The sequence below is a fragment of the Stegostoma tigrinum genome, chromosome 7 (genome assembly GCF_030684315.1).
Source record: "Stegostoma tigrinum isolate sSteTig4 chromosome 7, sSteTig4.hap1, whole genome shotgun sequence".
Classification (NCBI taxonomy): Eukaryota; Metazoa; Chordata; class Chondrichthyes; order Orectolobiformes; family Stegostomatidae; genus Stegostoma; species Stegostoma tigrinum.
Genome location: NC_081360.1, coordinates 18548343 through 18573035, shown reverse-complemented (window position 1 = coordinate 18573035; position 24693 = coordinate 18548343). Strand labels below are relative to the sequence as shown.

General features: G+C 53.7%; 1 protein-coding gene across 4 annotated transcripts in view; it reads left to right on the top strand.

The window, feature by feature from the left end:
* Nucleotides 1–24693, top strand: part of LOC125453823 (collagen alpha-1(XVIII) chain-like) — a 284767-nt gene that overhangs the window by 186069 nt on the left and 74005 nt on the right. For all 4 annotated transcript variants that reach the window (XM_048533814.2, XM_048533813.2, XM_059647079.1 and 1 more), the window contains 9 exons: nt 6730–6835; nt 11323–11396; nt 12697–12723; nt 15041–15232; nt 16089–16115; nt 18613–18675; nt 19941–20045; nt 21490–21543; nt 23405–23563. In XM_048533814.2, coding sequence (XP_048389771.2) covers nt 6730–6835; nt 11323–11396; nt 12697–12723; nt 15041–15232; nt 16089–16115; nt 18613–18675; nt 19941–20045; nt 21490–21543; nt 23405–23563 — 807 coding nt within the window. The remainder of the gene's footprint in view (nt 1–6729; nt 6836–11322; nt 11397–12696; nt 12724–15040; nt 15233–16088; nt 16116–18612; nt 18676–19940; nt 20046–21489; nt 21544–23404; nt 23564–24693) is intronic.

The window sequence follows — 24693 nt, the reverse complement described above, 5'->3', positions numbered from 1 at the left end:
GAGCTTAATTGGCCCCAGTTGAGAATACAGTTCATCCTACACATTCGAACTGAAGTACAATTTGCTGTGACCAATGTAATCACCAGTGTGCAGGATTCTTCACACAAAACCATTGGATTATTCCCTCTTAATAAACTTGCAGATGCTTTCAATTTGTCTGCATTAGATACCGAGATTAATATGAGAAAATCTTGCCGAGTGCTCCTGCTGCTTTAATTCTTAACTTTTGTCTCTCTCTACCAGCCCCTGTCCCGTGTCTGCATTTGCTTGCACGCATGCACAAACACACACACAGATGCACTCCCTCTCTCACACACACACAGTCCCTCTTTCTCTCTCTCTCTCTCATACACACACACACAGACACTCTGTCACACATACACTGCCTCACACACACAGCCACATATACACGCTCTCTCACACGCAGACACTCACACACCAGGCTGATTTAGTCCTTCCACTGAGGTGTCCTAAAGGGTATTTTATTCCCTGACAGAGGCAGTGAATCTGGAACCCAGCTCCACCATGTGTGTGGCTGTCTCTCTCTTTCCGTGTCTCCCAAAGGGGGAATTAAGGCTGCGCCAGACTGTAACGGCTGGATTGTTCCCCTCAAGAGAGATTGAGGAATCTGGGTTTGTGCTCTCTCTCAACTTTAGAAGAATAAGAGCTGATTTCATTGGGACATGCAAATTCCTATAGGGTCCCACTGGACAGGAAGGATTTTTTTTGGATAGAATCCCTACAGTGTGGAAACAGGTCCTTCAGCCCAACATGTCCACACTGACCCTCAGAGCATCCCACCCAGACCCAGCCCCCTCTAAACCCACCTAATCTACACATCCCTGAACACTAAGAGCAATTTAACATGGCCAATCCACTTAGCCTGCACATCTTTGGACCGTGAGAGGAAACCCACGCAGACACGGGGCAAATGTGCAAACTCCACACAGTCACCCAAGGGTGGAATTGAACCCGGGTCCCTGGCGCAGTGAGGCAGCAGTGCTAACCACTGAGCCAGTGGACGGGTGGGGTCTTCCAGGAAGGGATTTGGAACCAGGAATAGGAGCTTCAAAATCTTGGGCTTGCTTTAACCAGTGACTGATGTAGGTCAGAAAGCACAGAATGGAGAAGGTAGGGCAGCGGGATGAGGCGAATTGCTCTGACAGAGATCTAGCGCAGACACAGGAGGCTGAGTGGCCTCCTGTGCTGTAAACTGTCCTAAGTGTGAGTGGTACTCTTTTTATAATGAGGTATCTGGAGTGCCGTGTTGCAGTCTGCACAGTGGAATTTATTAGATGTGACTGACAAAAATCATTTGGATCGTGTACCAGTTCTGCTGAATTCCATCTCTCACGTGTGAGTAAAAATAGCCCAAGAAATGCACTTCCAGTTAGCAGCTTGAGTTCAAGTTACATTTGTAATCTCCATTTGCCCATTTATGACTTGTGAAATGTACAAATACCATGGGCTTAAGTTTCGACCTTCCAAGTCAAGAATGTAGCTGATGCCATGACTTTTCACCAAATACTGCGTACCGGGTGACAGTTGGGAACATAGAGCTTGAACCACGCTGAAAGGAGAGCCGTCTTGCTGAAGCTTTTTGCTTTGCACTCATCAGGACAAATACAACATCCTTTCAAACATTCACAGCAATTTGTACTGCACAGGATTTAATGAGTGCCAAGCGACCTTAGCATTGCCACAGAGAAAAGAATGAAGGGCTATGGGCTGCCCAGAGGCACAAGCCTGTGTTTCCTATAGTATATGTTGTTGGCATTCTTGCATTTGCCCTGATGAGTGCAAGAGCGACACGTCTTTTTCCAGCGCATTGCATTGCAAGTAACAGAGTACAACAGGCTGTTTGGCCCATCCGCTTTCTGCATCCTCTTAGCTGCCCTTGTAAATGCTTCCCCACCTCTGACCCATATCCCTCCGCTCCCTTTTACGTATGTACTTGGACGTGCCAACATTTATCACCATCCCATGTTTGAAATAGGGTAAGAGGGGTCCTTCCTGACCTCGGCCACCATCACAGAAAGCAGTTAATCTGTTCGTTGTCACGTCGCTTGGTTCTGGGGAGCTTGCTGAGCTGAGGTGGGCTGCCACATTTGTTAACCCTTCCGAATGGGTAACTGTGCTCCAGGGGCAGTCATTGGCCGTGACAGCTCTGGGGCACCTGGTAACTGCAAGGCACGATAAAAAAAAATGCAACTTTTCCTTCCATTTCGGTTGCACCGTACTCAGCGAAAATCATTGCATCGAGCTCTCTAAGTAACAACCCACTCCTGAGCAGAGGCCCCTTCACTTCTGTGATGCAAAGTGTCGCCTATTTTTGACAAGGTCTCCTTGGGCACTTACCGCTGTTGGTCGTGAACTCCCTATCACCTGCTATCACATTCAGACCAAAGTGGTGGTTACTGTCGTTTCAGGATCCGCTCGGAAAGCCCCACAGGACTCCAGCACTTAGCAAGTATGTCGTTCAAAGTTAATGACCAACAGTGCATCCGTGACCTGACTCCACCACGCTCTGTGTTTGGAAGATTTAATGCAATCACACATCCGTAGATAATAAAATGTGAGGCTGGATGAACACAGCAGGCCAAGCAGCATCTCAGGAGCACAAAAGCTGACGTTTCGGGCCTAGACCCTTCATCAGAGCTCTCTGATGAAGGGTCTAGGCCCGAAACGTCAGCTTTTGTGCTCCTGAGATGCTGCTTGGCCTGCTGTGTTCATCCAGCCTCACATTTTATTATCTTGGAATCTCCAGCATCTGCAGTTCCCATTATCTCTGACACATCCGTAGATGTCGGCCTATCGCGGAACAGAAGCGCTTGGATTTATGTCGCAACCTTTCACCATCTGAGCATGGTGGCTCAGTGGTTCGCACTGCAGCCTCACAGCGCCAGGGACCCGGGTTCGATTCCAGCCTCTGGCGACTGTCTGTGTGGAGTTTGCACGTTCTCCCCGTGTCTGCGTGGGTTTCCTCCGGCTTCCTCCCACAGTCCAAAGTCCGTGCTAAATTGCCTGTAGTGTTCGGGGGTGTGCAGGTTAGGTGGGTTGTAGAGGGCGGGTGCTCTGAGGGTCAGTATGGCCTTGTTGGGCCGAAGGGCCTGTTTCCACCCTGTAGAGAGTCTAAGATATGAAAGCACCTTGCTTACGGTATTGGATATAGCGCACTGAGTGGTATTCTCACCGGAAGGCCAGGAGTTGCTCATCTCACTCTATGGAGAGTGGAGGCTGGAGAGTAAAGGGAGCCCTCCAATCCTGCCAGAAGTGCTGCCTTTCGGATGGATTGTTGGGACAAGGCTGTGCCTACTCCTTCCGAGGACATAAGAGGTCTCACGTCTCTGAATCAAGGAGGAGTTTTCCCTGACATCCTGGCCAATATTTAGCCCTCGGTCCACTGCAACTGAAACGGGCTATCCGGCCCGCGACCCCCGCCACAGTGGGATCTTGCTGTGCGCTGCCACTTTTTCTGCACTATGACAGCGGCCAAGCTCTGGGATGTCTGTGTGACTCAGTGGGTGTTGTGCCATAATACCCTTCCCGCACTGACATCTCTGTCCACGGCCTGGGCTCGCGTACGTAAGGGACAGCACCTCCCCCCACCCTCCCCCGAACAGGGACTTTGCAGCCGTGCGGACTCAACCATTACAGACCATAACCTCCGCTCCTGTTTCTCTCCGCCAGCGGCCGCTTCTGTTCCTGCCGTTTATTTCTCCCAGGAACGCCACTTCGGATTCTCTTCTCGTTCGTGGCTGTCTCCTCTGGCCTTGCATCATTGCGCCACCCCCGACCCCCACGCCACTCAGGGCCCTGTTCATCGTTCAAGCCACGTACCTGAGGCAGACTATCTCACTGCTGCCACATTTCACCAGTCTGCTGCTGCCTTCCGCCAGTGATTACTTGTCAGAGACGGCTGCATCCAGCCCGGCGAAGAGATCCCGGGCCTGAAATATTGGCTCTGCTTCCCGCCCGCAGAGGGCTGCCAGAGCTGCTGGGTTTCTGCCGCAATTTCTGTTTGTTTTCAGGTCTCCAGCCGTTACTTTTATTTAAGCGCTTCAGGCTTCCCTGGTTGTCAGAAGGCGCTAGAGAAATGCAATTAGTCTTTTCCGCTCGGGCACCCGGGTTTCGGGTCATTCTGGAGGATCCTCATTACCCTTCTTCTTCCTCCCCTCCCCCTCTTCCCTCCCCATCATTCCTTTTCTATCCCCCATCATCCCTTCTCTCTCCCTCATCATTCCTTCTCTCCCCCTCCCCATCATTCCTTCCCTCCCCCATCATTCCTTTTCTAACCCCCATCATTGCTTTTCTCCCCCATCATTCCTTCTCTCCCCCCCGCGTCATTCCTTCTCTCCCCCTCCCCATCATTCCTTCTCACCGCCCCCTGCCATCATTCCTTCTTTCCCTGTGTACTTGCTCCATTGTTCCCTTCCTCCGTGAATCCCTTCCTCTTCTCCTTCTTTGCCACCACTCCCACCCTCCTTTCTTCCTCTCTGCTTATCCCACTGCTCCCCCTTCCCTTCATTCCCGCCTGCTGTTACAAGGCCATGAGGAGGTAGGATAGGCCCACTGACTCTGCTGTGCCAATCGATGAGATGGTGGCCAATCTGATAACCCTCAGCTCCTGCCTTTCCCCCGTGACCCTTACCGACTGAAAAAAAACCCATTTATCTCGCTCTTAAAGGTACTCAACGACCCGGGCCCTCTGTGGGAGAGAATTCCCTTACCATCTTGAGGGAAGGGATTCCTCCTCATCTCCGACTTGACTGCATGACCCCCTGTCACTGTGACGATGCCCTCAGCTCCTTCGATGAGCGAAGATAGCCTCTTGGCATCGATACTGCCAAGCCCGCCCAGAATCCCATACATTTCAACGAGGTCGCTTCTCATTCTTCTAAACCTCAGGGATCACAAGCCCAGCCTACCAAAACCTGTCCTCCTAATACCGCCCCTCCACATCTGGGACCTCCTCTGGACCACCCCCCCCCCCAGTGTCGGTAATACCGTCCCTCAAAAAATAGAAAGTTGAAGCCGTTCGCATCGTCCCAGCTGTGGCCTGACTCATATAAGGCCTCCTTAGGTTTTGTGCTCAGCTGCCCCTTTCAAAACATCCATGTGCCTTCCCTAAAAAAACCTGCTGAATTTTGACACTTTTTGTGAATCGGGCACAAGGGCCCCCTTCAAATCCCGCTGCTCCGCACCTCCTGATCGTTCAAAACCTTTTGCCAGTCTCGCCCCAATGTCGGTGCCGACTGGATCCCTGCCATCCCTCCCCAAGTTCCTCTCCCGCTCAGAGGGGAAACCTTTAACTTTACACTCATGCTGCAGAGAACATTATCTGTCCCCCCCCCCCCCCCCCACCCGAGCTATACTTGCCCTCTCGCTCCTACATTGCTAATTCCATCCTCAACTTGAATGCCCCCATGCACCATGGTGTTGTGGTCTGTTCATTCATCTCCTGCGCAGTCAGCACTCTCCTCTGCACAGCTTACAGGACCCTTGTAACCACTGGGTTATCACAGGGACAGAGTCTCCTTGACAGCTACCTCTTGCATTCCCCTTCACCTGCCTCACTCACACTGGCACTCTCCTCAGCTGGAATTGCCCAATCTCAGAGATGCGTCTGCCTCCTGGAGCAAAGTATTCAGATAACTTTGCCCTTCTCTGATGTGGCCCGGTCTCGTGTTCCAGCTTCTCAACTCACATCTGACCTTGCTCAAGCTGCAAGCGTTGACTGTAAGTTGGCTCCCGACGGATTACCTTCATGTCCAGAGGCTCCCAGTGGCTGCAGCAGCAACACATCACCCTTCTGACCGGCTCTGTTCCTTTTTATTTGAATGATTCACTCCTGAGTCCCTGCTCTTTACACTCTCAGGACTCCTACCCTGAACACTTTGTTGTATTTTTCCCTTTTTTACGCACCTGTATCAATCTTACACCTAACAAGCTGTTTTTGAGAGAACGGGGAGACATCAGACATCTAAGCGCAAACTAAAGGCTTTCATTTTACTTTGAAGACTAGAAATACTCAGCAATTCTACTCATCAGTTAGCTGCTTTATTCAGATAGAAGCAGCTGAACACTTCTTTCTCTACTGCTAAACTCCTTAAGACTCTTAATTTGAGTACTTCACAGTAGGACGCAGTTTTAACAATCAATTGCACCGCTCCATTGTAAGTCACACTGCGATGCTGAGTCACACTAAGTTGGCTGTTTATGTGTGTTCCCGACACAAATGGTCAATCTGAGTTAGATAATGAGAATCCAGTGATAGCTGCTTCTTAACTACGCTGCTGTTCCAGCAAGCCCCTCAAAAATAAACTCGCTAAAGGCTCGCCATGATAGAATTCTAAACTGCAGATTTTACTTCAATACCAACTACAAATTATACAACATTAGGCTGATGTAAGTTAGAGATTTTAATTGCCTTCTTACCCAGCACATGCATGTGATGAGACCAAGCTTCCTCTCTTTTCTCATTCCTTCCTTCCTCATTCCACCTCTGATCTACTCCTCTGTATCATCTTCCCTACCCACCCTCCCCTTCCTTCCAGTTGCTGTACTAAATGCTGTAGATGGTACACTGTAGAGATTTTGGGATTGACTCACTGAAGTTTACACCAGGAAAGCAATGTGGGGAGAAATAGCGCAAACAAGCCGCTTGCCAAATCCCTTTCCATATTCTTATGAAACCCTTTTCTTAAACAAACTCTGCTTCATTCACAGGTCACACCTCCTTCACATCGTCTCCCAGATCGCTCACCGGTGCAGCCCCCTCCCATCACTATCGATCGGCTGCACACCAGCCTGGAGAGCACACCCCTCAGACCAGGTGAGCAGAGTGACATATGGGTACAGGTCTCAGGGACACACCGAGGTTGGGGACCCTCACTAGCTTCAGGCTACAATCCCCTCCCCAACAACTTCGCTCCACATTTCAGGCTGTCACAGAGTGAGTGGCCCATCTATCACGGCCCATTGTGCTGAGGGAGCTCTGCATTGTCAGAGGATCAGCACTGAGGGAGCGCCGCACTGTCAGAGGGTCAGTACTGAGGGAGCGCCGCATTGTCAGAGGGTCAGTACTGAGGGAGTGCTGCACTGTCAGAGGATCAGCACTGAGGGACCGCCGCACTGTCAGAGGGTCAGTACTGAGGGAGCGGTGCACTGTCAGAGGGTCAGTACTGAGGGAGAGCTGCACTGTCAGAGGGTCAGTACTGAGGGAGTGCTGCACTGTCAGAGGATCAGCACTGAGGGAGCGCCGCACTGTCAGAGGGTCAGTACTGAGGGACTGCCGCACTGTCAGAGGGTCAGTACTGAGGGACTGCTGCACTGTCAGAGGGTCAGTACTGAGGGAGCGGTGCACTGTCAGAGGGTCAGTACTGAGGGAGAGCTGCACTGTCAGAGGGTCAGTACTGAGGGAGTGCTGCACTGTCAGAGGGTCAGTACTGAGGGAGCGCCGCACTGTCAGAGGGTCAGTACTGAGGGACTGCCGCACTGTCAGAGGGTCAGTACTGAGGGAGAGCTGCACTGTCAGAGGGTCAGTACTGAGGGAGCGCCGCATTGTCAGAGGGTCAGTACTGAGGGACTGCCGCACTGTCAGAGGGTCAGTACTGAGGGACTGCTGCACTGTCAGAGGGTCAGTACTGAGGGAGCGGTGCACTGTCAGAGGGTCAGTACTGAGGGAGCGCCGCACTGTCAGAGGGTCAGTACTGAGGGAGCGCCGCACTGTCAGAGGGCCAGTACTGAGGGAGAGCTGCACTGTCAGAGGGTCAGTACTGAGGGAGCGGTGCACTGTCAGAGGGTCAGTACTGAGGGAGAGCTGCACTGTCAGAGGGTCAGTACTGAGGGAGCGCTGCACTGTCAGAGGGACAGTACTGAGGGAGCGGTGCACTGTCAGAGGGTCAGTACTGAGGGAGAGCTGCACTGTCAGAGGGTCAGTACTGAGGGAGCGCTGCACTGTCAGAGGATCAGCACTGAGGGAGCGCCGCACTGTCAGAGGGTCAGTACTGAGGGACTGCCGCACTGTCAGAGGGTCAGTACTGAGGGAGTGCTGCACTGTCAGAGGGCCAGTACTGAGGGAGAGCTGCACTGTCAGAGGGTCAGTACTGAGGGAGCGCCGCATTGTCAGAGGGTCAGTACTGAGGGAGAGCTGCACTGTCAGAGTCAATACTGAGGGAGTGCCGCTCTGTCGATGGGACAGTGCTGAGGGAGTGCCGCACTGTCGAAGGGACAGTACTGGAGGAGCAGTGCGCTGTCGAAGGGACAGTACTGGAGGAGCAGTGCGCTGTCGAAGGGATAGTACTGGGGGAGCAGTGTGCTGTCATTCCGAACAAGTCTGCAGTGATTTTGTCTTCAGAAAAGTACTTAATTGCTTGTGAAATTCTTTGGGACTTGGAGAAAGACTTGAAATCGGGATTTTATGTTAAGGATGTCGGTATTTTTGCCGCAGGTATGTTAGCGGGAAGCAAGTCAGACCCAGGGTAGGTTTGGAAAGAGGTTCTCACCATGTGGCATACAGAAAGAAGTGTCATGTTTTATGGTTACAAGAGTTACCGTGTGTGTCTTGGCTGGTTAATAAGATTAAAACAAACCTTCCTCCAGCTGCACTGTGATACTGCACTACCCTCTTGTGGTCTAAAACAGAAGTGCAGGACAGGCAAACAGCATTTTCCCAAACAAAGAGACAGCAAGAACTGCCGATGCTGGAGTCGCAGGCAACACTGTGTGGAGCTGGAGGTACACAGCAGGCCCAGGCAGCATCAGAGGAGCCGGAAAGTTGACGTTTCGAGTTGGTCCGAATTTCTGAAGAAGGGTCCCGACCCGAAACGTCAGCTTTCCTGTTGCTCTGATGCTGTCTGGCCTGCTGTGTTCATCCGGCTCCACACAGTGTTGTCTCGTTTTCCAAAAGCAAGGGTTCTCCCGTGTATGTGTGCACGTGTTTGTCTATGTGTGAGTGTGTGTGCACGTGTTTGTGTGTTTATGAGTGAGTGAGTGTGTGTATGTGTGTTTGCACACGTGTGTGTGTGCATGTGTGTGGGTGTGTGTATGAGTGAGTGAGTGTGTGTGTGTTTGCGTGAGTGGGTGTGTGTGCGTGTTAGCATGTGTGTGTGTTTGTGTGTGTGTGTATGAGTGTTTGTGTGTGTGTTTGTGTGTGTGTGTGTGTGTGCGAATATCATTTGGAGCGGGTGAGGAACTGAGATTAGCCGTACCGTTTAGCTCTGATTTGTGTGGCTAGGTTTGATGAATTTTCTGCGTTATTGCTCCACATTGAGGAGTGCGTTGCATAAATAGCACAGGGAGCTGGTACACGTTCAGTTAACTGTTGGCCTACCTGGGTAGATCCCACGCGGAGTGCTGGTCTCCCATGGACAGCTCATGGAATTGACTGAGATGCCAAAAAGCCCCTTGGATTTAGTGATGGCCGCAGAGACAGTGGAAGTCTGTACAATGCGTTCGGTAAATCTCACCAACGTCTCTTGCTTTCTGCTCTCAGGCAGCACTTCCCACCCTCCCAAAACCCTGATCCAATCGCAGTTCCAGTGGCCGACATGGAGAGGGGCCACTAAGGCAGGGATGACCCACAGGTCGCACCAGGATTGGCGTCTTCCTGCAGGGCTCCCCTCTTCTGAATATTACCGCTTTGTAACCAACTCCCGTGAGGATCCTGGAGTCTGCAGTTCCCATTATCACATCCCGTGAGGATCCTTCCCGCTGGAATCCACACCCCCGACCCGACTCGCGTCCCTTCTCGGCTTGCCCCTGTTTGGGAAAGCTGGTGAGGAGTCACATTTGCGTGGCGCCTTGCCCTGCCCCCAAAGCGGTCCCCGGTGAACGAAGCTCCCCTTGAAATGCCAGCACCATTGCACGATCTTGGGCCGGTTGTCGCACAGCAGGATCCCAGCAGAGCAGTGAGGCGACACTCGGTAGATTATCCACCCGGTGCAGTGTTAACAGAGGCCTGAGGGCTGGGTCACGCCCACTCCCACCTTAAGAGAGAATATGCAGCAGACTCTGTGCCCTGCTGAGAGGACGGGGCCTGAGGACACGTGTGTGTGGGGAAGAGAGAGTGTGTGCGCGCACGTGTGTGCATGTGTGTGCGCATGCATGTGTGTGCACATGTGTATATGTGTGTGTGTCTGTGTATATGTGTGTGTATGTGCGAGTGTGTGTTCATGTGTGTGCACGTGTGTGTGTATGCGTGCATGTGTGTGTGCATGCATGTGTGCGCGTGTGTGTGCATATGTGTGTGCATGTGTGTATGTGCGAGTGTGTGTTCACGTGTGTGCACGTGTGTGTGGGTGTGCGTGCATGTGTGTGTGTGCGCGCGCGCGCGTGCGAGTGCCTAAAGCCGGAATCTGACAGGCATGGACTGGGTGCCAGGGCTCAGTGGATGTGGAGACGGTGAGGGTAGGCCAGGGCGGCGAGGGTGAGCTCGGGGGCCGCTGGGGGGGAGAGGCACTTGGCCTTCACTGAGAGAGTTTCGGGGTTCGGGAGTCAATTTAACAGTACGGTGCGAATGCATCCGGAATCCTGGTTCAGCCTTACTCTCCACGTTTCAGTAATGACGTCTCTGCATTGGAGAATGTCCCAGCCAACGTTCACTCGATCAGGCCCCCAGGGATTGGGTGGGGCGGTGGGCAGGGAGGCGTGGGAGGTGTCTTCTGAAGATGAGAAGCTGAGTAAATGGGGCAGACTTCCCCAGGGTACGTTTAGGAGAATGAGAGGTGACGCCTTGGAAATGGACAAGATTCTGATGGAGCTTGTCAGAATAGACACCGAGAGGACCCCACCATCCCACCAAACCACCCAAACCCCCACCTCCGCCCCCCATGCCCCCCTCATCCCTCAAGCTGTGGAGAATGGCTCAGGATGAGGGGCTGAGCATTTGGGGACTGAGATGAGGAGAGTTTTTCTGCTCAAAAGTCGTGAGCCTTTGGAATTTCCCCCCACCACAGCTCCCTAAACACCGAGTGATGTAGATATTCCACTGTGGAACGCACACAAGGCTAGGGTAGACAGGCGCGGGCCTCAAGGGAGGGAGAGGTGGGCTCCAAGCTGAGGATCAGCCACTGGGCAGTGGAGCAGGGCTGGAGGGGCTGAATGGTCTCCTCATGCTCTCGTACCTTGTGTCGACCGGTGGGGACCTGGATTGGCGGGCGAACACTTCAGCAGGCTGCCGCACGGACAGGCCCGGGTCAGCCCAAGGCACTACGGGCCTCAGGGGAAGGCGGCAACCTGATCAGGTCGGTGCCTGCGGAGTCCCGTCGCTCTCAAGTGAAGGCAATCTTCCAACGGGGTTTCTCTCTGGTTCCCTTGCAGGAGGGAGGGTTCACAGTGGCCCAAAAGGAGACAGCAGCAGCACTGTTTTTGGGGCAGCCGCCAAAGGAGAGAAGGTAAGTGCGAACCGTGCTGATCGGTGCTGACGTTCACAGTGGCCCCGGGAGGGTGTAGCCCCTTGAGGTGTTTTGTGGATCAAAGCGAGAGGATGGTCAAGAGACCAGCTGATTGGCGCAGGACCAGGCCCAGACCTGAAAGTGCACCAGTTGCGAACCCATTGGCTCCAGATTCGAGGTTGCTTCGTGCTCTAACCTGACTGGCATCTTTGGGGGTCGTGAAGGTCATGGATGGGTATTGCAGGGATGGCAAGGAAGGCGCGGGGGTTGGGGGGTGGTGGGGTGCGGTCTAACTGGAGAGCCAGCCCACAGAATCCGCCACCCCACCCTTCCCTCCCCACCTCGCCTACTTCTGGGAAGGTCATCAGACCTTGCTCCTCTCAGGCAGTGATCAGGCCTGTTCCAGATGTGTATCTCCCATCCTCTCACCTCGGTTTCGCTCTGCTAACTTACCCTCCCCCCCACCCCATTCTCACGAAGCAGGCAGGGCCCCTCAGGCTGAAGGCCAGCATTCCGATCCCTTCATAGCCTCAGCCTTGCCACTAGGCCCGAAATGTAGGCCCGCAGCGGTACCTGCGGGCCTGGCAGCTCTCTGGTGCTGCGGCGAGATGCTTGGTGGACTCTGTCACCGCGTGCAATGGCTGGAGTGCAAATCATAGCAAACCCGAGCAGGCCACTCGGCCCATCACGACTGCGCTGCGGCACTTTGAGAGAGCTAACTTCCACCTTCTTGCTCTTTCAGCTCAGCCCCCAGAATTCCTCCTTCAGTGAATCTGTTTCCATTCTCCCCTCAGCCAGCGGGTCCCAGGTGAAAGAAAACCACTCGCTTCCTAACAAAGAAATATATTCTGCTCACCCTCGCCTCAGGTTCTTGGACCAAGCTGTGTCTCTCTGGTAGCTGGCACTTTCCCTCCAATGGAAACGGTCCGCCCCCATTGACTGCATCGAACCCTCACTGTTCTGACGCCTCGAATCAATCGCCCCCAGGCTCTGAGGCCTCCCCTTCTCTGATGATTGGAGGAGGCCTCGGAAACTGGGGAAGGATGTGGAGGAAGTTGTGCATGGCTTCAGAAGTGGTACAGAAAAATTGCCCCGGATTTAGCCTTCCCCAGTTCTGTGAATTTTTTTGTTTTGTTTTGTTTTGCCGCGACATCGGCAGAGGTATTTGGGAACATTCAGTTGCAATTCTGGGCCTGTGGGGTAAATGAGTTATGGCGGGACCCAGCACCTTTTCGAATGGCCTGCAGCTTGTGTTCCTAATGTGTCTTCTTTCTCGTTCTGTGTGTTTCTCATCCCTCAGGGTGACAAAGGGGATCCAGGCGAAAAGGTATGGTTCTTCCAATCTCGAGTCTCCAGGCTGGCGCTGGGGGGGTGGAGGGGGGAAACCGTTCAGCCCGTCGCTCCCGTTCTGACCCTTTCAGAGTGGGGTCCACTTTGTCTCACATCCCGCACCCCTCCACCGGCTCCTCCCCCCCCCGATATTCCTCAAAATTCTCAACCCCACCAGATCCGCTCGCACCCACCCCCCACCACCCCCCACAATTTCACACTCCAGTCACTGGCTGCATTTTAACAGTAAAGCCTTTCCCCCTCCAGCCTTGTTCCCACCACCACCCCCACCCCTCCCCCAGCACCGCAAGAACCAGCTTCTCTCTGTCTCGCTGTCTGAGCTGTCAGTCTGTCGGGGAGAGAGAGAGGGACTCTGCCCCTGAGGAGAGAGTGCGACACCCAACACTGACATCACACAGACCGCTCCGACTGACGGCGCGGACTCTCACACCCGGCTCCCACTGACGGCCCGGACTCTCACAGCCTGCTCTGACTGGCGAGGTCGGACTCTCACAGCTCACTCCGACTGACGAGGTCAGATTCTCACAGCCTGTTCCGACTGACGGCCCGGACTCTCACAGCCCACTCCGACTGACAGGGTCGGACTCTCACAGCCCGCTCTGACTGACGGCCCGGACTCTCACAGCACACTCCGACTGACTGCCCGGACTCTCACAGTCTGCTCCGACTGATGAGGACGGACACTCACAGCCCACTCCGACTGACGGCCCGGACTCTCAAAGCCCGCTCCAACTGATGCTCCCGGACTCTCACAGCCCACTCTGACTGACGGCCCAGACTCTCATAGCCCCCTCCGACTGACGGCCCAGACTCTCACAGCCTCCTCCGACTGACAGCCCGGACTCTCACAGCCCACTCTGACTGATGGTCCGGACTCTCACAGCCCACTCTGACTGACGGCCCGGATTCTTACAGCCTGGTCCGACTGACGGTCCCGGACTCTGACAGTCCCCTCCGACTGACGGGGTCAGACTCTCACAGCCTGCTCCGACTGACAGACCGGACTCTGACAGCCCGCTCTGACTGACAGGGGGTCGGACTCTGACAGCCCACTCTGACTGATGGCCCGGACTCTGACAGCCCCCTACGACTGACGAGGTCGGACTCTGACAGCCCGCTCCGACTGACGAGGCTGGACTCTGACAGCCCGCTCCGACTGACGAGGCCGGACTCTGACAGCCCGCTCCAACTGACGAGGTTGGACTCTCATATCCCGCTCCGACTGACGGCCTGGACTCTGACAGCCCGCTCCGACTGACGAGATCGGACTCTGACAGCCCGCTCCAACTGACGAGGTCGGATTCTCACATCCCGCTCCGACTGATGGCACAGACTCTGACATCCCGCTCCGACTGACGAGGCCGGACTCTGACAGCCCCCTCTGATTGACGAGGTCGGACTCTGACATCCCGCTCCGACTGACGGCCCGGACTCTGACAGCCCACTCCGATTGACAAGGTCGGACTCTGACAGCCCGCTCCGACTGACGGCCCGGACTCTGACAGCCCACTCCGATTGACAAGGTCGGACTCTGACAGCCCGCTCCGACTGACCAGGCCGGTAGTGGTACCTCACTATCCCCAGGTGTCATGAGTGGTCAGTGCATCACCAGTGAGGGGACTCAACTTCACCAGGGACTGGTGCTGTGAAGGCTTGACCAAGGCCCAACACCCCCAACCCCCACCACCCCCAAGTGGTGTCAGTTGACACGTTTGATCCAAGAGACTTCATTCCGTTTGGGTGTTACGGATTTTGGGATTTTCTTGTTTCTGTCTTCCACTATGCCCATGGCCTTTAGAAGAAGCGATCCTCGGTCCGCAGATGGGGGGGTAACGCTGTGGGGGTGGGGGGAGAGGTGGGCAGAGCCCGGGCATCTCCCGGACAGGTCTGCCTGCCAGAATGCGCCCAGATTGGCAGCACACCCCCCAACCTGCCCCCACCCCTGACTCCCGCTCCGGCCCAGTGAGGTACCTCCCGTTCCAAGCCCCTGATCACATCGGCCGAGGATCTGGGATCCCATCCCGAAACTTCTTTGCGGTTTGAGATACTTCCGTAACAATCCATTCCCCCGCCCACCACCCCACCCCCACCCCAAAACTACAACCCCCCCCCCAGAGTTAAGTTTGATAATGAGCACGTGGCGTTCCCGAGGGAGCGGGGAGGCCCAACACCACGCACAGTTGGGGTATGGAGCAAGCCGACGAGCCAGAGAATGGGCTCACGTTCCTCACCTTCCTCTTCACCCCTACCCCCCCCCCCAACTATTCCCCCCAACCCCCCCTTGTTCCTGCCAGGGCACAGCCGGATTCGGTTACCGTGGTCCGAAAGGGGAGAAAGGATCGCCGGGCATCCAGGGGCCCCCAGGTCCTCCGGGATCTGCCGCTCCCACGGGGCAGGAACGTGGTGACGGCGTGGCAGTGGAGCGAGTGGTCGGCGTCGAGGGACCGCCGGGACCTCCCGGACCCCCCGGGAGAGATGGTGAGCCGGTGAGTAGCCAGGATTCGGCCCCCCCACCCCATCTCCCAGTGTGGCTATCGGCCCGGTGCATCTCCACCCCCACACCCCGCTTCCCCCTCCCCCAACTCCCATCCACTGTGCACGTGAATCTCGCCAAGAGACGGTGGGGGTGGGGGGGTGGGTGGGGTCGGGGGCACGGTATCTTTTCATGACTTACTAAATACAGTTGTTGGAGGACTTGCAAACAGGACGGGCCAACCCCCCGCCCTTTCAGGACCAAGCCTGTTCGAGATGGAAGTTTCTATCGCTCGCCTTCATCAATTCAGCAAACCCCTTTCCTCCTGAACTGGGAGCAGCACGGTGGCTCGGTGGTTAGCACCGCTGCCTCACAGCACCAGGGACCCGGGTTCGATTCCAGCCGCGGGCAACTGTCTGTGTGGAGTTTGCACATTCTCCCCATGTCTGCATCGTTTCCTACGGGTGCTCCAGTTTCCTCCCACATTCCAAAGATGAAGGGGTGGATCAGCCATGCCAAGTTGCCCACAGTGTTCAGGGATGTGCAGGCTGGGGGGGTTAGCCATGGCAAGTGTAGGGTTTCAGGGGTGAAATGGGGGAAGAGGGTCCCTTCAGATGGTTGGTGTGGACTTGATGGGGCAAATGGCCTGCTTCCACACTGTAGGGATTCTCTGTGACTTGAGGGGCTGAATGGCCTTGTCCATTTCCAATGTCATTCCGAGTTGAGGACAGTCAATGACCGTGTGTGTGTGTGTGTGTGTGTGTGTGTGTGTGTGTGTGTGTGTGTGCGCGCGCGCGCACCTGGTGCCCTTCATTTTCAGTCTCTGCAGTCTATTAACACTGATACGACACCCTGTGTCCTCCTTGCAGGGTGATCCCGGCGAAGACGGCAAGAGGGTGAGTGTCTCATATCAGTTTTCGATTGGGTGGGCCCCGCTGGGCGCTCGCCTTTTCTCAAAATGGCCGGGCCCCCGGGTGAGGCGTCATCGAGTGCCGCAGGGGAAAAGGGGGCTGCTCAGACCGGTCAGTCCTGAGCCAGGGAATGTCTTCCTCTGGCACTTGTCCGCAAACCTTTGAGCCCTTCATTTACGCAAGGGGTTCCCGCTTCGTCAGCGAGGTGTTGCTTTTGGGAGAAGCGCTCATCGCCAGTGAATCCTTCCCAACCCAGACGGACAATACCCGTTCTACCTCACAAACATCTCACTGAGCAGTGGAAATGATCTTCTGTCGTTTTTCCCTCATGGTGTGCGAGTGTCGCCGCCCATCAGTTGGCCACCCCGGGACTCGCCCGGGAGTCTCGGACAGCAGTAGAGAGTCAATCCAGTTGCTGTGGGTCTGGCGGTCGCCTGTGGGCGCCGTCAGGTAAAGATGGCGGCTGTCCTTCAATCGGGGGTTGGTCCTCAGCGTCACCGCTTCAGAGGGAATCTTTCAATTCCACGGAATTCACCAGTCGACTCCAAATTCCGCGAGGATCGGTGGGATTTGAACCCGTCTCCGCAGAGCATCGACCAAGGATTTCCAGTCACGGTGACACGACTGCTTCTAAATCTCCCTCGATCGCACGCCCCCGTTTTGATTCTTCTCTTTGATTGCCCTTAATTAATTCTGATTCCAATGGATTACACAAGTCTTTCTTCATAGCTCCACTGAAAATGAAGTTTCATAAAGAATTTGCAGCACAGAGTTAGCCCAGCCAGTTCGTACTTAAGCACATATTTTTAAAACATTGAGGGCCGCCCATTTAAGTCGGAGGTGAGGAGAAACCTCTTCTCGCGGAGAGTTGTACACTGCCTTCCTTGAAAGGCAGCAGGAGCAGAGCGATTGAATATATTTGAGGCAAAGAGCGAGGGGTTCTTGTTGAACAAGAAAGTGAGAGGTTGGCAAGGTTAAGTGGGAACGGGCTTCACCAGATCAGCCATGATCTCACTGAACGGTCGAGCAGGCTCGATGGGCCGAGTGACCTACTTTTGTTCCTGAGTTATTTATTTACTTACTCAAGGGATGAGGGTGTCACCGACGAGGCCAGCATTTGATGCCCATCCCTAATTAAGAGTCAGTGAAGAGTCAAACACGTTGCTGTGGGTTTGGAGTCAAACGAAGGCCAGACCAGGTAAGGATGGCAGTTTCCTTCCCTGAAGGACATTCGTGAGCAAGATGGCTTCCCCCCTACCCCCCGCCCGACTCCCGACAATGGAGTCATAGCCATCCTTAGTCTCTCTCATTCCAGATTTATGTTGAATTCAAATTCCACCATCTGCCGTGGCGGGATTCAAACCGGGCCCCCGGAGCGTTGCCTGGGTCTCTGGGTCAATAGCGCAGCGATAATGTTGCTCGGCCGTCACTTCCCGTACGGGTGCGACGGTGGCTGTGCTTCGCACGGACCCACTCCCACTCCTCTCCGTCTGACCGTCTCAACATGACTTCCGAGATGTTTCTCCCAACGTGTTAACCTAGCCTCGCCTTTGAGGCGTCTGCCTTATTTGCCTCACACCCTCCACACCACACAACACTTCTCACCGTGTTTTGCCACAAAATACGCGTGACGATAAATAATTAAATCGAATATTTCTAACCGCTTTGTTGGGTGAAACAGTTTCCCCCCAAACAGCTTATTGAACTTATTAGTGACTTTGACATAGTCATGGCTTCAATTTTGGTCTCTATCCACAAGTGGAAACAGCTTTCCTTCAATCGCAAACAGCACCCCCCTCCCCATATTGAACCTCTTTGTTACTTTAAATGCCTTGTGTGCAGAAAGTAGCACCACTAATTTGTTTATAAATTCATCACCCGTTTCCCTAACTTTGTGAGCCACCATTGTTTATATTCTCCCTGTAACAGAGTGCCCGCTGACTGAACAAATACTGCATCTGCAGGCAAACTCGTGCCCGCCACAAGATCAGAATGACCCGTGCCCTTGGGATGCAATACGTCTCTAGCCAACCCGACTTTGGGGTGGGGGGTGTGGGGGGCATTCAGAATGGCGATCGGCTGCATCGGTGTCTTAGAAGAGCAACTGGGTCAGATTTTTGTGCAGCGCCTTTTGCGACTGCAGGAAGCCCCAAAGCAATTAGCCCTCCTGAGGTGCGGTCGCCGCTGAAACATGCCGAAAATGCGGCGGCCATTTTTCCTCCCTGATTACGTTGGTCGGGCAGGGGCGGGGTCACTGTCCGCCAGGTAGCACCCCCTCTGCACTCCCGTGGGATCTGAGCGGGAAAGGCTCGGGAAGCTGAGGGACCTGCTCTGTGCCACTATGTTGCTAACTGTCCGTTCTTCCCCGTTTTAGAAGCGACATTCCTCCGCAAAGTGCTTCGGGCACTGTTTGCAAACGGAGTGGTGGGTGAGGGGACACAGCTGTGAAAACCAGTCTTTGTTTTCCTTCCTTTTTGCTTAGGGCGAGGTCGGTCCTCAAGGATTCCCAGGGACCCCTGGCGATCGTGGAGCTAAAGGCGATAAGGTCAGCCACTGATGAGAAGATCGGTCTCCCCTCTTTTGCCTCCGTTTCCTGACTTCCCTTCCCAGTTAGTTTCGCCGCTTGGACAAAATCCAAACCAATCAAAACAGGGCACTTCAATCCCGGATTGCCTGGAGTAGAGGATTTGACGGGCTGGTTTAATTGAGACGTTTCGGATGATTCAAGTATTGTGGCACTCGGTAATAGCAAAGCTTTTCTTGTGGTGGGAGAGTCCAAAACCTGGGTGAGCAGAGGGAGCGGGGAGGGGATGAGGGGCAATGGGGAAGGCACAGCCTTTAAATTAGAGCCAAGGCCAGTATTCACTTGTAGGGAACTTTTCCTCAAACAAGAGAAAGTGAAAATCTCTGGCACCCGCAAAATACGACTGACGCTGCCTGGCAGATTGCAAATTTTGAAACCAGGTTAAAAATTTCGAATCCAGATTGAAAATTTTGAAACCGGGTTGAAAATTTCGAATCCAGATTGATAGATTTTGTTGAGTGTCAGTGTCAAGACTTATGGAGTTTAGATGGGTAGGTGGGGTTAAGATACAGCGTCTGTCCTGATCTGATCAGGTTGGAGATCCCCCAAAAGGCCTGCTGCAACTTTTCACAGAGACATCTGTCTTAAGTAAGGACCTCCCTATCCCTGTCGTTGACTGCTTTGCAAGATGTGCTCATCCCCTCGAAGCGAGGGGCTCACTGGGTCATGTTAAGAGTCGGCCCTGTTGCTGCTGGGCTGGAGTCCCATGTGGGCCAAACCCAGGTAAAGACAGCAGATGCCCTCTCTGTAAGGGGCATGGGTGGACCAGACACGGTCTCGCTACTCCTCAGCACTGTGGCTTGTTGCTGATAAGACTAGTTTTTAGACTCCGGACGTGTTTGTGAGTTGAGCGTAAACATTCCCATTTGCCACCGTAGGGTTTGAACTCATCCCCCACCTGGGGGCCTGTCGAATACCAATCGAGAATATTTCTAAACTCATGGACCCTGTCTCTCCAGTGGGCAGCCGGAATCTCACTCCCAGCCGCCTCAGGCTAACAGGGAATTTCTGAGGCTCAGGGGAGGGGCAGATCCCAGTCGCCTAAGGGCCAGCGCGTTGATTCAGATTAGTGCAGGATGAGGTGATCCAGTTGTGAGAAGTCACCAGTTCGGCTGGATCTCAACCCCTGCTCCGGCCCGGAACCTGTCGGACTGTGTGCAAAGGAGACTAAACCAATGGCTTTCCTGTTCCGCCCCACCCCCACCCCATCCGCTTCCCCCTTGCAGGGTGACTCAGGGATTGGACCCCCAGGACCGAGAGGACCCCCTGGACTGCCTGGCCCACCTTGTACACCAGGCCCACCGGCTGCAATCACCAGGATGGACAAACTGGTAAGTGACCCAAACCACGGGGTTAAACTGGAGGGCAGGCTGGACACCAAAGAAACACTGCATTGATGTGGCGCCCTTCGTGACCTCAGGACATCCCAAAACACCAGTGAAATACCTTTTGAAGTGCAGTCGCTGGGTGTAGTTTAAGAGCAGGCTTTCACATAGCAAGCTCGCGCGAACTGGTCGTGATTGTGGGAGGCACCATTGACCAGAGCTTCCCCGCTGTTCTTTCCGATAGCGCCCGTGGGATCGCCTTCCCCGACCCATTCGAACAACACCTCCTACAGCAGAGCTTTCCCTTTCTGCTCCCCCGACTCTTGTCAGCCTGGATTACGCGCTCAGTTCACAACGGTGCGACTTGAACCGTCAACCATCAGACTCAGGGGCAAGAGCAGCAAACAGTGAATGATGGTAGCTGTGCACAGCAAGCTGTGAAACCCCTCCCCTCCAACATATCGCTGTGAAAACCAGTAGTGGTCCTGCATTGTTTTATTCAAAGCACCACTTGGTGAAATGGGAACCAGCCCTTGCACAGTCTCAACGTCCCTTTACAAGGTAGAATGTTACTCAAATGCACCTCCTGACCCCCCCAGTCACAGTGAGTATCTCCTTCAGTGTGAAGTGAAATCCCTCAAGCAACCCCCTACACCTGCTTACAGCTCACATTGTAACCAACACACAGCTCACACGAAAGGTTTTTTTTATGGCGTACTCATAGACCCCTTCCTCTGGGACAGGAGCCCCGGCAACGAGCCCGAGGTATGGTGACGTTTCTGAACGGTTTGATTAAAGAGATTTGCAATTAGCACGAACGATGGGCGCTCAGAAGCACGGCCTGGCAGGTTTGTTTTGTTACAATTGGCCTTCACTCGTCCTCACCTATTGCAGTGGATTTTACCGCCCCACGCTGCCATTTCAGGGGGCTTGGACAGTCGCATGGAGTACGGAGGGGGCTTCAGATGAGTAGGGATTCATGGTTGGACTTTGCATTGTTTATTAATGTGTGTGTGTGGGTCCTATCAATGAGTCACAAATCCTGTGCCCTCTCCCACAACACTCCGAGGTGCTGAGTCGCAGCACCACAAATAGTCCACGAAAGTGATATTTCAGGGAGACAGAGAGAACGAACGTTAAGAAAGTCATGTCTTCACACCTTGCAGCCTCATTCCTTTTAACTCTCTCTAGGTTATGCAGAATCCTTCACTGGAGGAGTTAATTGTCCCCAATTTAACATCAACAACGACCATTTTGCTGCAGCAAACATCTTCCTCCAGGTTCCTCTTAGTTTACAGATTCTTTTCACCACCTGCAGTTATCCCTTGGCTCTGCTAATTGCCCACAGCTTCCGACCGCAGCGACTGAACTTCAGAACCTTCAGGGCACAGTTTATATATATGTCCTGCGTTAACAATGTGCCTTCTCACCGCCTCTGCTTCCTCCCTAGACCTTTCTCGATATGGAAGGTTCCGGATTCGATGGCAACCTGGAAATGTTTCGGGTAGGTGCACTGGCTTGTGTGAGGTCTGTGTGTTTGAGTTCAGGTGACGGTTAGGGACCAGGCGCTGTGTGTGTGTGTGTGTGTGTGTGTTTGGTGGGGAGAGGGAGTTTAACCTGAGATCCCAGAGAAGGTAGATGAGGTTGCAGTGACTGATTTGATGCCTCCATGTGTCTAAGGTGTGTAGATTCCAAACCTCCCTCACCCTCTGGAGGATTTCCGATATCATCAAGGAGCTGGCTCCCAAGAAAGAGACAGGAGTCCTTCTGTTCATGGACTGGTTGTCGGTTGGAGCTTTCAATGCCCTAGAAGGACGGGAATGGGGTGGAATGTATCTGTTGGATTGAGTCCTGCAACATGTTCCTAGGCCTCCCCCCTCCTCGCCCCAACACCCACCAAGGTGCAGGACCCTCTCAGCAGCCAGCTCCCCATCTCCCCGCAACAGTTAACACTTCGTCAACATGTGCTCAGTTACCAGGCACTTTCTGATGGGAAAGTAACTCTGTCAGGAATACCCAGCCCTCTCCTGAATCCGACACCCTTCAGTACACGGGAATGACCAGAGGCACCTTCACAGTTGGAGAGCTGAGCATCCTGTGGTCTTTCGGAGTTGTGCATTTCGGTGCATGAAGGTTATATGGAAAGTTATCCTCAGGCACCTGGAGCCGTTGGCTGTGCACTGTGATTGCTGAGGTGATTCTGTCCATTGTTTCGCAGAGGATTTCGGTGAGGCCCTCCGTCCTGTGGTGCCTGTCACACACCAGCTGTCTGTCGACCACCTCCCTATCCCAGTCAATCTGCAGCCTCTACTTACCATTGACCATCCCTCTGATCTCTCCCATTATCCACCCCTCTGATTGTTCCCATTATCCACCCCTCTGACTGTTCCCATTGTCCACCCCTCTGACTGTTCCCATTGTCCACCCCTCTGACTGTTCCCATTGTCCGTCCCTCTGACTGTTCCCATTATCCACCCCTCTGACTGTTCCCATTGTCCGTCCCTCTGACTGTTCCCATTATCCACCCCTCTGACTGTTCCCATTGTCCACCCCTCTGACTGTTCCCATTGTCCGTCCCTCTGACTGTTCCCATTATCCACCCCTCTGACTGTTCCCATTGTCCATCCCTTTGATCTCTCCCATTGTCCACCCCTCTGACTGTTCCCATTGTCCATCCCTCTGACTGTTCCCATTATCCACCCCTCTGACTGTTCCCATTATCCGTCCATCTAACTGTTCCCATTGTCCATCCCTCTGACTGTTGCCATTGTCCACCCCTCTGACTGTTCCCTTTGTCAATCCCTCTAACTGTTCCCATTGTCCATCCCTTTGATCTCTCCTATTGTCCACCCCTCTGACTGTTGCCATTGTACCTCCCTCTGACTGTTCCCATTGGCTATCCTACTACCTCTCCCTTAGGCCCTGCCCATTGGCCCTTCCATGTCTACAAGACACTGCCTGATTTGCTGCCTTCTATATAAAACACTGTAGGAGGACAGGGTGTTGCTAGTTGGACTTGGGAAGTTGGAGATTATGTTGATGTTGATTCCCAGTACCTCATGGCTCCTCCTGGAAAATCCAGCCTGTGGCATGCTCCGTGATACTGTCGACCGGCTTTGAAGCCGTTATGCACGTGATAAAGACCAACGGCAAACTCCCACAACCAGCAATGACTCTCGGCTGGTAACAACAATGTGGGAATCCAAGGCAGTGGAGTAAAACAGCAGCTTTTCATGTTCGAAACCAAATAGTTACTGTGCTGACCCTGAAGTTGCAAAAAGCCCCTTGTTACCCTTACCCTTCCCCTCTGCCATCTCATGTCAGTTTACACGGAATGTAAAAGTTGACTCTAGTTTCTCCTTTAGGGAATGCCTGGACCTCCTGGGCCACCTGGACTTCCTGGTCTCCCCGGCCGGCCAGGAATCTTTGGTGTGAACGGCACTGCCACCCCCGGACCACCGGGTCCGCCTGGGACCCCGGGAGCAGATGGGAGGCCTGGTCCCTCTGGGCCGATGGGACCTCCGGTAAGTAAAGGAGGTTTATGATTCGATAGCAGCCCCTCCGCCTGGCCAGCATTCTGAATGAATGCCCCTTTTTCCGATTCGGCGTTCCTGGCATGCCAGCTGAAATCCCCCCCGGTACAACCGCGGGGCAGCCTGCATTCACGTGACACCCTTGATTCAATCAGTCGATCCAGGGTGCTTCCATGGGGGCATTTACTGAGCCGCATTGGATGCTTTGATCATTTGAGGTAGGGATTTTAGGGAGCATCTTAAAAAGAGGTGAGCCCTGGTGCACTGGAGTGGTTTAAAGAAGAGAATTACAGGACGTTCTGACCTCGGCAGTTGTCTGCTTTGGCCATCAGTGAGATTGGGAGGTGCTCATGTGGTGGGAATTACTAGGAGGTTAGAGAGACAGACTGGGATTTTAAGCAGGCCATGGAGGAAGCTTAACACAGTGATAAAATTAAATGGATGTTGAGGAATTGCAAGCTTTTGTAGATCAGCGAACACAAGGATTTGGCATGAGTTAAGATAGGAACAGACATGTTTAGAGGGCAACAATTAAAATGCCTTGTTTTAAAATAGTCTACATTTATTTTGTAAGGTCTTGTTGAAACTGGAGAGGGTTCAGAAGAGATTTGCCAGGATTTGCTGGGAATGGAGTTGTAAGGAGAGGTTGGAGACTTTTCTTCACTGGAGCGTAGGAGGTTAAAGAGTGACTTTATGGAGGTTTATAAAATCATGAGGGGTATAGATAAGGTGACTGGCAGGTGTCTTTTCCCTAGGCGAGGAGATTTCAAGACTGAGGGGCGTATTTTTAAGGTGAGAGGAGCAACTGTGCCTTGTGTTTGGAATGAACGTCCAGAGGAAGTGGGGGATGCAGGTACAGCTCCAGTGTTTAAAAGGCATTTGGATAAATACATGAATAAGAGACGTTTGGAGAGATATGGGCTGAGCGCAGGCAGGTGGGTTTGGCTTAGTTTGGGATTGTGCTTGGCACAGACAGAAGGGTCTGTTTCTGTGCTGTATGACTGAGATCCATTGGGATTGTACAGCAACAACAAGCAACCCCCCCCCCCCCTACCGCCGCTGAATCCTCAACACACTCGATTAAAATAAAAGTTCGGGAACACACCTTCGTTCCGAACACT